General features: G+C 30.9%; 3 protein-coding genes across 4 annotated transcripts; 1 reads left to right on the top strand and 2 right to left on the bottom strand.

Moving 5' to 3' along the window:
* The first annotated feature begins 344 nt into the window (after window positions 1-344).
* On the top strand, window positions 345-1,311 carry LOC110706347 (jasmonate-induced protein homolog). Of its 2 annotated transcripts, none has more exons than XM_021884253.1 (3): window positions 345-430; window positions 530-909; window positions 1,032-1,311. In XM_021884253.1, exons 2-3 carry the CDS (start codon window positions 565-567, stop codon window positions 1,236-1,238), a joined length of 552 nt encoding a protein of 183 aa, XP_021739945.1. In that variant the 5' UTR covers window positions 345-430; window positions 530-564; the 3' UTR covers window positions 1,239-1,311. The 2 variants fall into 2 exon arrangements, with proteins under 2 accessions (XP_021739945.1, XP_021739946.1); XM_021884254.1 differs by having other exon boundaries at window positions 345-425.
* Window positions 1,312-1,505: 194 nt separating this feature from the next.
* LOC110706346 (cytochrome P450 704B1-like) lies at window positions 1,506-6,204 on the bottom strand. Its single transcript, XM_021884251.1, has 6 exons — window positions 5,724-6,204; window positions 3,893-4,108; window positions 2,932-3,228; window positions 2,415-2,801; window positions 2,119-2,319; window positions 1,506-1,813 (listed from the first exon to the last, which is right to left on the bottom strand). The coding sequence occupies exons 1-6, from the start codon at window positions 6,081-6,083 to the stop codon at window positions 1,634-1,636; spliced, it is 1,641 nt and encodes a 546-aa protein (XP_021739943.1). The 5' UTR covers window positions 6,084-6,204; the 3' UTR covers window positions 1,506-1,633.
* A 4,858-nt stretch (window positions 6,205-11,062) lies between these two features.
* Window positions 11,063-12,727, bottom strand: LOC110706348 (NAC transcription factor 29-like). Its single transcript, XM_021884255.1, has 3 exons — window positions 12,326-12,727; window positions 11,919-12,199; window positions 11,063-11,700 (listed from the first exon to the last, which is right to left on the bottom strand). Exons 1-3 carry the CDS (start codon window positions 12,492-12,494, stop codon window positions 11,332-11,334), a joined length of 819 nt encoding a protein of 272 aa, XP_021739947.1. The 5' UTR covers window positions 12,495-12,727; the 3' UTR covers window positions 11,063-11,331.
* Between the last annotated feature and the right edge of the window lie 210 nt (window positions 12,728-12,937).

Genomic DNA, 12,937 nt, shown 5'->3' on the forward strand with positions numbered 1-12,937 from the left:
TAGTTAAAAAATTTAGCGGGCGAAATACAATTTTAGAATTCGTGCCCACGCCCTTGTTAAAATGAAAATGAAAAAAAAAAAAAAGACTATTTCAATCCATTATTCAACAAAGTCAATTAATAATAATAGGTTAATGTTTTGAAACTACCTTGTCCCCTCAATATATATAATTTAATACAGTACTTCAAAAACATAGTTATCAATAATAATAATAATAATAATAATAATAAAACATTTAGTTTAATTTAATAGAAATGGCGGTGCACGGGCCACCATGATGAGCACATTAAGTCATTGACTTAATGAATAGAATAGTAAGTACCCTAATCCATGGCATAAAACTTAAGGCTATAAATAAGGATGGAGTGGTAGAAGCATTCTTCATCAATTCAACAATCAAATCAAATCAAATTAAAGTTACAAAAGTAAGGTACTTAATTTAGTTTCTCAAAATTGGTATATTAATTATTAGTAATATAATTATTAATACTATTAACTTAATTTGTGGTCGTTTGCTTGATTTTTGCAGACTAAAATCTAATATGGGATCATCAATAAAGATGAATGACACACTTAAAGGCTATAGCTGAGCTGGAAAAAGAGGTAGAGGCAGGAAATCATCAAATAATGAAAATTAAAGAAAGTGGTGGTCTGGCTACTACAGGAGGTTGGATCCTAAATTTTGGTGAGGATACCATTGTATTCCAGGAGCCCAAAGATTGGTCTGGTAGTGTTTTGGGCGATTACCCTCCTCAAATTGATGTGAAAACATCTGCCAAGTTTACGCATCAAGGTGATGATGGTTCAATGGGGGCTGTTGTTTATGTTGGACCTCGTAAAAAGGGTGGCTCCACTGAATGTGCTTGGGTCTTTGCATGGTACACACCGGGCAATGGAAACGCAAACAAGGTACATATATCACATATATATTTTCCGATAAATACTAATATATCATATCTCTGACACACACATATACCTATACATTGATTATTTAATTACTAGTACGTGTTATGTGTTATGTTTCATTCCAGACTTACGTGGAAGTTGGGCCCGCTGAAGATTATCCTAAAGGTAACATAGATAGATGGGAGATTATCAAAGCTAACCTTCTCAATGCTCCCGGCCATACAAGTCATGCCATTGATAACGTCAAAACTGGTGCTGAGGCGTCTTCTAGCATCAAGCCTGGATATACTTCTGTGGCCACTTCGGTTTTCGATGTTGTTAAAATCAAGTAATCTCATTATATCAACCATCGTCTTATCAAGATCCACTGATGGGGATGGAGCTATTACACCTTTTCTGTATTATACGCATACAATAAGTGTATACACCATACCCTTACTTACTACATACCGTACCTTTGCCTTTTCTTCTCGTGTGCTTATCAACCTAAGTGTGCAGTGTGCTTGCTTATTCAACTTTGTATTCTTATTTACATTTTTATTCAATAATCCGTCTTTTTCTTATCTTGTCTTCTCATTATTTTATTAGCGTACAACAAATTACACTACAAAAGGTTGATTGCTAATCTTGTAGTTCTTTTCCATGTGAAACTGATCTTCAAGTGTTGATATATCACGTACATATTTATGATAAATTAACAATAATCTTGCAAATAGTAACTAGCTAGTTAAGAACATCTAGAGACCGTAAGCTTCATTCCATGAGCCATTGAAAGAATAGTCATCATTCTGTATTTGATAGGGTGCCCTGGTACCAGCTTAAATTTGTAAAATCTACACAAAATAGCCAACGCCATCTTCATTTGTAAATATGCTGAGTCCTTCCCTAGACATATCCTTGGTCCAGCCTGCCAAATTTGAACTCGTTCGATTGATTGACACAAATAATCATCCTTGGCGTGTATAATGATGGGTTTATTCACATTTGTGTCCCATCTTTTTTCTAGTGTTTCTAAGTTATTAATTACTGAGTACTCTGTAACAAATTATTTACATATACTACGTAATTACGTATAGAGGTGATGTTACCAAAGATGACATGGTATAGTTGGATGTTTATATCTAGATTATCTGCCTAGTAAATCAAACCTATTTTAAAGCTGATTCTAATTTTAAAATTTGTTTGGAGGTTATTTGCTAAAATGGAACATACCTGAAAAGCAGTGAATTTAAAAGGAGAGGCATTTTGGAAGAAACCATCTTTAAGCCACCTTTCAGGCTTGAAATCAGCAGCATCAGGACCCCAATTGTACTCCATTCTACCCATAGAATATGGTACATAAGTCACCATACCCCCTGCTTTTACTTTGGTTCCATCTGGTAGCACATCATCCTCCAATATCCCCTTTGGATCCTACAAATTCCGAACAATTGTAACCAGTGACGAATCTAGTATCTTAAATATGAAACAAAGCCGATAAGAAGAAAAGTTATATTATAATTACTTACTTGAGGAACTGCAGGGTAGAGCCTAAGAGTTTCAGTGACAACAGCATGTAAGTAGTACAGCTTAGCCAAAGAATCATAGGTTAAAAGATCAGCAAATTGTGACACCCTTTTGTTAAAAGATACAGGGTCCTCTGTATCACACTCAATTAAGTCCACATTTTCTTCCTTTGCTCTTTCTTCTTCAATTGCTTTTAACTCTAAGTAAAGTTTTTCTGTAACACTTTCATGGGTCATTATCATGTATATTGCCCATGACAGCGTTGTTGCTGTGGTGTCTCGCCCTGCTATCACGAAATTCAGCACTATGTCTCTTAGGCTCTTCTCTGTTGCGTTGTACTCTGGATCCTCTCCCAACTCTATGAACCTTGATAGTATGTCATGTTTCATCTGAAGTGTTTAACCACACATAAGTTTAATTATTTCGGTTAGGAAAACTGTTACAACACGTAATTTGTAATCATGCAACATATGAACGGTTGAGACAATGTGAAAACTAATTCATGATGTAAGCAAAAACCTTGATGTTGTTGGAACTTCTTTTAGCTTCTTCAATTTCAGCTTTTCGTTTCCGGATTACAGAATAAGTAAAATCATCAATGATTTTAATACTTTCACTAAGTAAAGCCTCTGAACCCACATTGAAAAATTTCTTTAGCTTCCAAAGAGGATCAATAAATCTTAGTGTAACAATGATGTTAGCTGTATGGAAAGCACGAGCAAACGCGTTCTCTGGTAGATCAGGCGCCAATGTTCCGATTTCTACACCAAAACCTACCTTACATATTGAGTCCAATGTCATCCTCATCAACAATTCCTAAAAGCAGCAGAGGAAATTTAGTTATATGAACATGTTCTTGTACTACTCTAAGACTGAACAAAAATAACATGTACATAAAATGTAATCATTATTATTTCAAATGGTATTTCAAATATCCAAAAAATGTTACTCTGTAACATATTTCTTTAAGGTATCCTCAAAACACTAATATGATAAAAGTTTGTACCTTGAAATCGGACCTAGACATTAATTTCTATGTAACATAATGTATGAACATGTGCTTGTATTACTCTAAGACTGAACAAAAATAACATGTACATAAAATGTAATCATTATTATTTCAAATGGTATTTCAAATATCCAAAAAATGTTACTCTGTAACATATTTCTTTAAGGTATCCTCAAAACACTAATATGATAAAAGTTTGTACCTTGAAATCGGACCTAGACATTAATTTCTATGTAACATAATGTATGAACATGTGCTTGTATTACTCTAAGACTGAACAAAAATAACATGTACATAAAATATAATCATTATTATTTCAAATATCCAAAAAATGTTACTCTATAACATATTTCTTTTAAGGTATCCTTAAAACGCTAATATGATCAAAGTGTGTACTTTGAAATCGGACCTAGACATTAATTCTTATGTAACATAATGTAGTTAGTTTTGATCAATAATGTAGGGAGTTACCTGCATGTCGACGGATCGATGCTCGAATGATGCCTGACTCAAAATGTTAAAAAGCTTCAAGCTATACTCTCTGAAGACCACAGTACTAAAGTCTCTTAAGTTCTTAGATGCAAATTCAAAGCTTGCAGTTTTTCTCTGTTTCCTCCAACTTTCACCATCTGCATTAAAAATTCCGTTTCCTAGCAAAACTTCCATGTACGATTGGTAGACTTCACCCTTGTCACAAAAATTAAAATTAGAATTAGTCATTTTGTTGAGAAAATAAAAAATAATAGATAATCATTTCAATCATAGATAATTTAAATGATTCAGAAGAATATTTACTAATTAAATCTATGTGATAAGTAATTTTGAAGACAAAATAACCTTTGAAATATAAAGTTTAAGTTAGCTTAAACAGTGTTTATTGTTATAGTAAAACAAGCACGCTCTAACATGACCTATGTAAGTATGTTTCATGCTTTGTAGTACAAACCTAAGTTTCGATTCGATCATCAAATGGGAGAAAACTTGCTAAAATAAATACTCCCTAGCAGAAAAGTTGTGTTAGATGTGAGGTGGCAAATAGGTTGTTCATATTGAGTTCTATAGAATTCAAGTCATTATAGAAACTATAGTTATTACGGAGTAGTATTAGGGTGCGTTCTATTCACCTGATTTATCTGAACTAATCTGAACTTATCAACCCTTATTAGAACTTATTTTAGTTATAAACTAAACTTTAGTAGCCCTGATTATCAAAACTTAATTGATCTTATTTTTCTTGAACTTATTTAATCCTTATCTAAACTTATTTACCCTAAAATAAGTGGAAATAAGGCGAATAAAATAGGGTCTTACGGTGCCTCGATTTCTAATTAAGTACTCTGTAATTAATAAGGATCCCTTTAGTTATTAGCACTGTATGTTTAATTGGGCCATGGATATCAACACTATTGGGCTGGGTTTAAGTATAACATTGCTGAGCTTCATGCATGTGTGTCAAGAATTTTGATGGGTCTTTATTTTTAGCAGTATTTTATGGACTTTGCCAATTTAGTGCTGGACTAATAATAATATAACATTCCCTTCAAAAAAAAAAAAATATTGTATAACATTACCTTGAGGCATATAGGTGGTTAGCTCTAATAATAAATGTTAAATTCAACTGGGAATTGGGCAAATAAGCATTTACTCCGTAGATTTTAAGTTATGATATTAAATAGACATAAAATATAAGCCACTTTCGAGTTAGTCCCTCACAAGAGTCCTAACAAATACATGCATGTAGTCATGTACTCATATAGATCAAATCGCCGGATTTTAACAGATGTAGATAAAATATATAATAAGAGGATTTTTATCCCCAAAGACCGTAATGGTGCATATAATAAGCGTAAAATCCCATTAGACCGACTACTTTCATAATCTTTTGGAATTTATTCGAATTTTTACTAGATTGTCAAATACTATACTATACAACTTATATTGTATTATAGAGCTTCAAATTAACATACACGTCCTTTTAAATATTACTAAATAACTGACTCTCAACCAACCCAAATCAGACAGAGAAGTTTTCTATGTTCAATGATTTACAAAGTTATAATGTTATGCATAGCTCTAATGGATGTGCATCAAAACCTATGGCAAAATCATATCTCAATCGATATTATATTTTTTCTACATTTAACTTCTTATATTAATTATTAAGCTATTATTTTTAGGAAAACTATAAGTCTATAAGCCTATCAACTAAAAATAATATATAATTAATTAGCATGATTTCAAAAGTCGATAAAGTGTAATATAAAGATGATTAAGCAAAAGTAGTACATAAATAAGTATGTACCTTAGGATAATTAGCAAAATTGGTCTTAAGAACATGCTCAACATTAGCAGGATGAGCAATATAAGTGTAAGTAGTAAAGGGCATTGGAACCACAACAGTTTTAGACTTGGAAAGATATTCAACGAGCCAATCATGCATATTATCATAATTCATCAATTGTTCAAGTGCTGCTCCAATCAATGGCCATGTCTTGGGTCCCACCTTGTTCCTTTGGCCCCACCTATGGACTATTATCCATGACAACCCCATGCAAAATGCTACCAATATCATGGATCCTATATTATAATAACCATTATTATCATCATAATTTGAGGATAATGATGATGAAATTGTGGGTATAGAATTATCAGATTGGATCATTTCTTGATTATTATGAAGCTACACAATTATGAATGATTTTGGCTAGTTTTTGGTTGTGTTGTGTTGATTAAGAGGAGAGAGGGTTTTGTAATAGGTAAATTTTATTGTTGAGAAAAAAGTTGGTGAAATGAGGTTAAATTTTATTTAATAAAATTAGCTATAAAATCATGTCCAACAATCTTTACATGTATGCCAAAAAGGAAGCGCCAAAGAATAATTCATGTCATTTGTGTTAACCACCTAATCTAATTACTTCTAGCTTAGGTTATTATAGATGTAAGTAATTTTATATCAAAGTTTGATATCATAATAAAAAATAATTGATATCATGCAAACATTACTTCTATAAGGAGTTTGGTGGATTGGAGGAATAGGGATAAGAGGTAGTGTGATAAGGGATAAGAAATTGTTATGAGGGATAAAGATAATATATTTGTTATTTCTTGTTTGGAATACATAGATAATAAGATTAAAAATATATATTCTTCTGTCTCCTTTGTTGTTTCATTTCATTAATTAAGGGTGAAAGGCTGAAAGAGTTTTTTTTATGCATGCCCTATCTTTAACAAGATTACACGTGCTAATTAATTTTTAAGTAAATTATAAAATACGCTCAATGTTATTGTATTTTAACTACATTTTTACCAAGTCAAACTTTTAGGAATATATTAAGTAGTATTACTATGTGTTACTAGATTAGTATTAAACAAGATTAACTATATAAGTATAACTGATAATGTTTTATTCATGTCTTAATTAAATTAACTTCATTATATAACCTTCCTTTCCTAATGTTCTTAATAGCTAGCATTAGTAGTTGGCTTAAACTATTACATCTTATCGTACATTATTATTACTTTTCCAAAGGTAATGTTTAACCAATAATTAGAGTTTTGGCAGTTTTGTCATCCTTCAATTGTGATTAATTTACAAAGTAAATTATGTACCTCTATGCATGAGGTATGTCCAAGGCAAAATTAAAGGAGTGTATTTCCCATGAAGTTGAGTTCATCGAAGATTGAATTCTGAAAGGCCTATTATATCATGTGTATGTACGTGTATTAGTAAGAGGCGCGTTACCTTAACAAAGACCTATGTTCGACGTAGGTCTTTGTTGAAAATTTTTTATTAGTAATATTTGTTGATTAAGCATATACACATACCACTGCAAATATATGGAATAGAACTATAAAAGTATGATGCTTATGTATGTGCGGGTGGTCGAGTCCCTTTCGAATAGCAATGCAAATGATCCTTAGATAAAAGGTGGTCAAAGAAGATCTAGTACTTCGACCACTTCTTTAATTTCTTAGAATCGGCTAATTTGACCCGCATATTAATGCCTTTTAAGTTGTAGCATATACTAAGTATAAAATTGTAAATTACTTGTACAGCTAATGTTAATTTTTAAGTGTTTGGGAGTGACTATTTCCATTTCATAATTTTTTGTATTTTATATTGACATAGCTAAATTTAATTTAGAATTATTACAAGATCGACAATATTAGTAATTTTACAAATTAATTAAAATGATATTAGCATTATGATTGTGAATAATGTGTATATACTTTTTATATGTACAAGAATAACAACTTATTAATCAAATATTCAATTGTTGTTATTTGTTAAGCTAGACATTTGATAACTAAAAAGAATAAATAATAATGTGACCGAAGTATTACAACCGTAACACAAACACAACAAAGTTGATATATGATATATCAAATGTTTTTAAAATAATTAAAAAAAAATAACGTACAATTGTACAAAATATAATTATAATAAATGTACAAAGTAGCAACCTAATACAACGTTTGGCCACGAGCTAGTGTATTATAAAATTACATCCCTATATTACCTACAACTATGCATTTTTATACTACGTAAATTGTTTGTTATGTACTTTTGACATACCAAAAATTTTAGTCTACTAGTCACTCTAAATCTCCAAATTTTATTGGTGTGATCAATATGTCTTAAACTAATTATATGTTGTAATTATAAATACGATAGAAGACACCAATAAAGTTTTAGCTCGCCTCTTGATTAATGTTAATTCTAAGCTCAAATCCTAGAGGTCTGAGGTTACCTAATAAGAGTATTTGGGGTGAGATTTCCTCATCTTCTCCTCTACTTCCAAGTGTTTGAACTTTATATAGTGGACTAAAAAAAACTTGAGGATTAAGGTTGTTAGGTCTTCCATACCATGAAAAAATACAAATACAATGAATGCTTAACAAAAACAGTTAATTAAACGTAACTAAACGTACATATACACTAAATATATTCCTCCACTAATTAATTAAATTAGTTATTACTCCTTATACAATTCACATTCTTTTGCTTGAGCTTACTTGCGATCAACCCCAACGGAATTGCAAAAAACAGTCAAAAGGGTTGTGGATGGAGTTGACTGATTCAATACAGTTGGCTGCTCATCAAAGTTATCCTCTACTTTCTATCTTGTGATTTGGCAAATATCTTTGCCATGTCATTATCTAAGTGTACACATGCAATGCACCAAATTGAACTCTTTTGGTAGATAAATTTGCATCTTAATTTTTTAATTTCTAAACTCCCAAATGCCTATCTCTTATAAGGCATATATGTAATCCTACCTATTCCCTTTAATAAAAGAATATATCTTTTAGTAAGAGAATGACATGTTGAGCATTTATTAACTTCATTAAAATGTTCTATAATTATCCAAGGTTTACATAACCTAATCTCAATTATAAATTAATACTGATTAATAATATGACGATTGTATTGAACAAGACATGATTCTAAAAGGCACACACAAAGCAAACTAATATTACCAAAATAAAAACACTGATCATCGCCGAACAAAAAATGACCCAAACCTACTCAAATCAAACATTTTTTTGATCGACTTGAATCACATACATACTAGTCTTGTCTATATTCTAGTCGGTATAATTTAATATAAATACAATTTAATCTTTGTAAGTGTAATGGGTCATTGTCAAAATAGAAAGGTGGGTTATAATCTAAAATAGGAAATCATCTTGTACAAGCCATAAGCTTTACGGATATTCCAGAGTTAGCTAGTAATTGTGGTCCTAGGCTTTTTTATTTGTAAGCTTCCTCTAAAGTGGGAATAATGAAAGGTATCATACTTTCTCAAAATATGGTTTGAATGGATAAAGTTAATTAATCAACATGCAAATGATATTCATTATTAATGTTTACACGTAAATAAATAAAATTAAAATTAGAAGTTATATCATAGTACGAATATGATATCACTATTGTCAATTTGTGAGTGTGATATCAAGGTCTCGTTATTTATTACTCTTGCGGATGTGTCGAAACCATGTAATATACGGAGTATTACCTTATCTCATGTTTGTTTTACAAATTTCCTTTACTTTTCTTTTTTATTCTAAGCCTGTAATAATTTGAGTTATTAATGATTCTAACAACACTTATTAGTACAATTATATTTTAGAAGATACTCCATCTATATGTTCTAAAATGATTGACACAATCAAGCTTTATATACATGTAGATGCACTAGTTTAGCTTTGTTTTTATAGCTCTTTATTAGTCCATATTAAGCTCGGATGGCAAAAAACTAACGTTAATGTCTCAATTTGCATGTCAAGAAATAACGAATTGACACGTAAAATGAGACAATTGCGTTATTTTGTATCCGATTTCGAGCTTAATTTGGAAAATGACCCTCTAAACTTTATTTGAGCAATTGATTCAAGGCTTAAAACACAATGATATGCAAATCCTAGCATTTCTTGACATGCAAAACGAGTCATTTACGTTATTTTGTTGTTTATATGCTTAGTTCGGATTTAAAAGGGCTAAAATTACCCCTAAAACCTTAACAAAACATTTTTTTGGAAGGTTCACCTAGTCCAATGAGATTATTGATCGAAATGCTAACTAGGATCACTTTACAGTCAAGTCATTAGTTTGTGGTGTTTTGACTACTACGCATACATGGTATTGGATGCACCTAAACCATACTTGGGAGTGTTGATGTCAATTTTGCTAAAAATTGTTATAATTAACAGAAATATAGTTTTTTTTTTTTTTTTTTGGTAAAGTTAGTCAACAATAATGTAAACGAAATTTGATCTGCTACGTCTTGATTACCATGGTATCTATCACAAGCTAATAAAAACTACGGACATTTGCCGCCAGAAATTGAATTACAGGATCTCAAAAACCCGATATTATTACTTGGTGCTTGCCCAAGGAAAGACATATAGTCGCCACTATACTTTTCATAACATTATAAATTGTCAAATATTGAATGGAAATTTGTACGCCTAATATAATGGTCAGAAAGGATAAAATACGAGTCACCAATGAGGCAATGATGTCAACATTTTCATACAGTTATGCTTAGGTAAAATCTACCACCTCTAATATTAAATAACGGGTGATTCGAGATTCAAATTTGATCTTTTTTAGTCCCAATATAAATTTTACTTTTGATTTTAATTTGAGAACAAAAATGATACAAAGAAAGAACATCTTTGAAGCATTTTATATTTTTATGTGGCATAATTTAAGACATTAATTGATAGCATAATAAAAAGATTAGTGCATGAAAAATATAGGTATATTTCACATGCAAGCAACGATACTCTTGGACTGATGAGATGATTGTATGATGATAAAAATGGGACAAATACCATACAACATATACAAATAAAATAGATTGTAAAGCTCATTTAAGGCCTTAGGGGAGAGTATTCACCGAATACCGAAGTGATTCACCAATTAATGTGTTTATAATACTAATTATTTTATCATATATAAATTTTCAATCAGAATTAAGCAAAAATAAAAGAATAAGAATAAGATCTCTATTCCACAATTAACCTTTGTTTGAATCTTTCTCTATTATTTGAAATATTTTGAATCATTAAGCTAACAACACATATATCAAAATGGACACTACTCATTGCCTCTTAATAAATAAATACCAAGTATTAAACATTAAACATATAAGTTAATTAGTTCTTAGCTTCTAAGTAATAATAATTACATTCCCTAAAATTTCCAAATGAAGAAAATATTAAAGAAAAATAGCAAATAAACAACACTAGTAGTCTCTAATGAAAAGCTTAAAGACAATCAATCAAGGAACAATAATTTATGTACAATTGGATGACCTAAGACTATTCACAATCATACATCTCCAAAACAAATTGAGATGTGCCATTTAAATAAAATTAAAAATTAAAAACTATACTACATCCTATTTGTAAGATGATGGGTAACATGGGTTCCCATTTATTTGGTGACAGCTTAATCCAATATTTTGGTATGGGCCCACATGTTGGTCTAATCCAGCATTACTACCCATACTTGTTTGGATATCAAAGCTTGAATTATATGAAGTGTTGTCATTTAGTAAATGGGCTATTGGGCCCAAGTAGTCCAAATCCAATAGGTATGATAATGATTGAGTTCTTGGGAACTTTATTTCTGGTTCATTTTGATTACTAGATGCATCACTTGCTCCTCCTTCCACCATGCTTATTTGCCCTTGTGGCGAACTCGATGAATCCTCTGCCCTCGCGACATGCCTCTTCTTGTAGATTCTACATAACACCCAATCGTCCAACTGTAAAAAATAAATAAAATTAACAATCATATATATTATTTATTGAGACGAATTCAAATTAACTTTCAAAATTTATATTGAATTATTAATTAGAGTAACCTTGTTTGAATATTTTAAGGTAACATTTAATTTAAAAGATCGTCATAAAACAAAACAAAGACAATCATTAGAAATAATTAATAAATCCGGGTAAAAAAAAAAAAGGCGGCTTAACGTACCCTCATGGATCCATGTTGCTTGATGGGTTGATGCTTAGACTCAGTTAAACGATATTCATGCATAATCCAATCAGTCTTAGACCCCTTAGGAGGTCTACCCTTGTAAAAAACAAGAGCCTTCTTAATCCCAACATACTTAGCTCCACTATATATGGCCTTATCCGTGCCCGTGGCCTTCCAATAACCCGATAACGTAGCTCGATTGGGTCGGATCCCATTCGGGTATTTCCTATCTCTAGGGGTGAAGAAGTACCATTCATTTTCTCCAAACTCTGCCTTATCTGCAAAACACCAAATTAAACCAATCATAAAAAAAATTCAGTAAGTTTTCATTCATGCATAAAACAATGTTTGTTAAGAAAATATGTTACATATTAGACCATATATCAAAATTAAATTATACGAACCGGGTAATTGCCATGGATCAAACTTGTATATATCAACTTCAGGAATAATTGAAACAGGACAAGGCCTAGACATAGCTTGATTCTTAAGGTAGTGTATGATTAATTCTTCATCAGTTGGATGAAACCTAAAACCAGGAGGAAGACTACTAGAACATCTTTTTGCATCCATTATTATAGTAGCTTGTTAAATTTTGTAAGTTTTTTTTTGGTAGGAAATTCAAAGTTTGTTTTTTTTTTTTTTTTTTTTTTTTGGAAAAAAGGGGGGTGGAAAGAGAGAAATAGAGTTTTTCTTGCTAAAAAGGGGGGAAGAATGAAATGGGTGTTTGAAATGTTTGCAAAGAGAGGTGAGGGGATTATATGGGTGAGGGTTTCTTGTCTTGTAGTGAAAGATATGGATAGAAGATTATTATTAATAACTATTTATTTAATTACTTAATTAATAATTAATGTTACGTCATGTTGATTAGGGAGTTATTTTTGGCTTTTTTGACTTGTTACATTCCTAGTATGATGAAGATAATACATACTTGCAAGGGTAGGTAAACTATATGGTATAATTTTCATATTATTCCATCAAAGTTTGAAAGAATCAAAGAATCTCAAGTTTAGGAC

Source organism: Chenopodium quinoa, unplaced genomic scaffold, assembly GCF_001683475.1.
Source record: "Chenopodium quinoa cultivar QQ74 unplaced genomic scaffold, ASM168347v1, whole genome shotgun sequence".
NCBI lineage: Eukaryota > Viridiplantae > Streptophyta > Magnoliopsida > Caryophyllales > Amaranthaceae > Chenopodium > Chenopodium quinoa.

What these genes read in the sequence shown, in the direction of transcription:
- LOC110706348 (XM_021884255.1), bottom strand. Translation starts at nt 12,494, where the DNA reads ATGGATGCAAAAAGATGTTCTAGTAGTCTTCCTCCTGGTTTTAGGTTT. An exon ending in TGATCCATGGCAATTACCCG is followed by an intron (nt 12,200 to 12,325) that starts GTTCGTATAATT and finishes GGTGTTTTGCAG; the next exon opens with ATAAGGCAGAGTTTGGAGAA. An exon ending in AGCAACATGGATCCATGAGG is followed by an intron (nt 11,701 to 11,918) that starts GTACGTTAAGCC and finishes TATTTTTTACAG; the next exon opens with TTGGACGATTGGGTGTTATG.
- LOC110706347 (XM_021884253.1), top strand. Translation starts at nt 565, where the DNA reads ATGACACACTTAAAGGCTATAGCTGAGCTGGAAAAAGAGGTAGAGGCA. An exon ending in GCAATGGAAACGCAAACAAG is followed by an intron (nt 910 to 1,031) that starts GTACATATATCA and finishes GTTTCATTCCAG; the next exon opens with ACTTACGTGGAAGTTGGGCC.
- LOC110706346 (XM_021884251.1), bottom strand. Translation starts at nt 6,083, where the DNA reads ATGATCCAATCTGATAATTCTATACCCACAATTTCATCATCATTATCC. An exon ending in ATTTTGCTAATTATCCTAAG is followed by an intron (nt 4,109 to 5,723) that starts GTACATACTTAT and finishes TTTTGTGACAAG; the next exon opens with GGTGAAGTCTACCAATCGTA. An exon ending in GAAGTTCCAACAACATCAAG is followed by an intron (nt 2,802 to 2,931) that starts GTTTTTGCTTAC and finishes TAAACACTTCAG; the next exon opens with ATGAAACATGACATACTATC.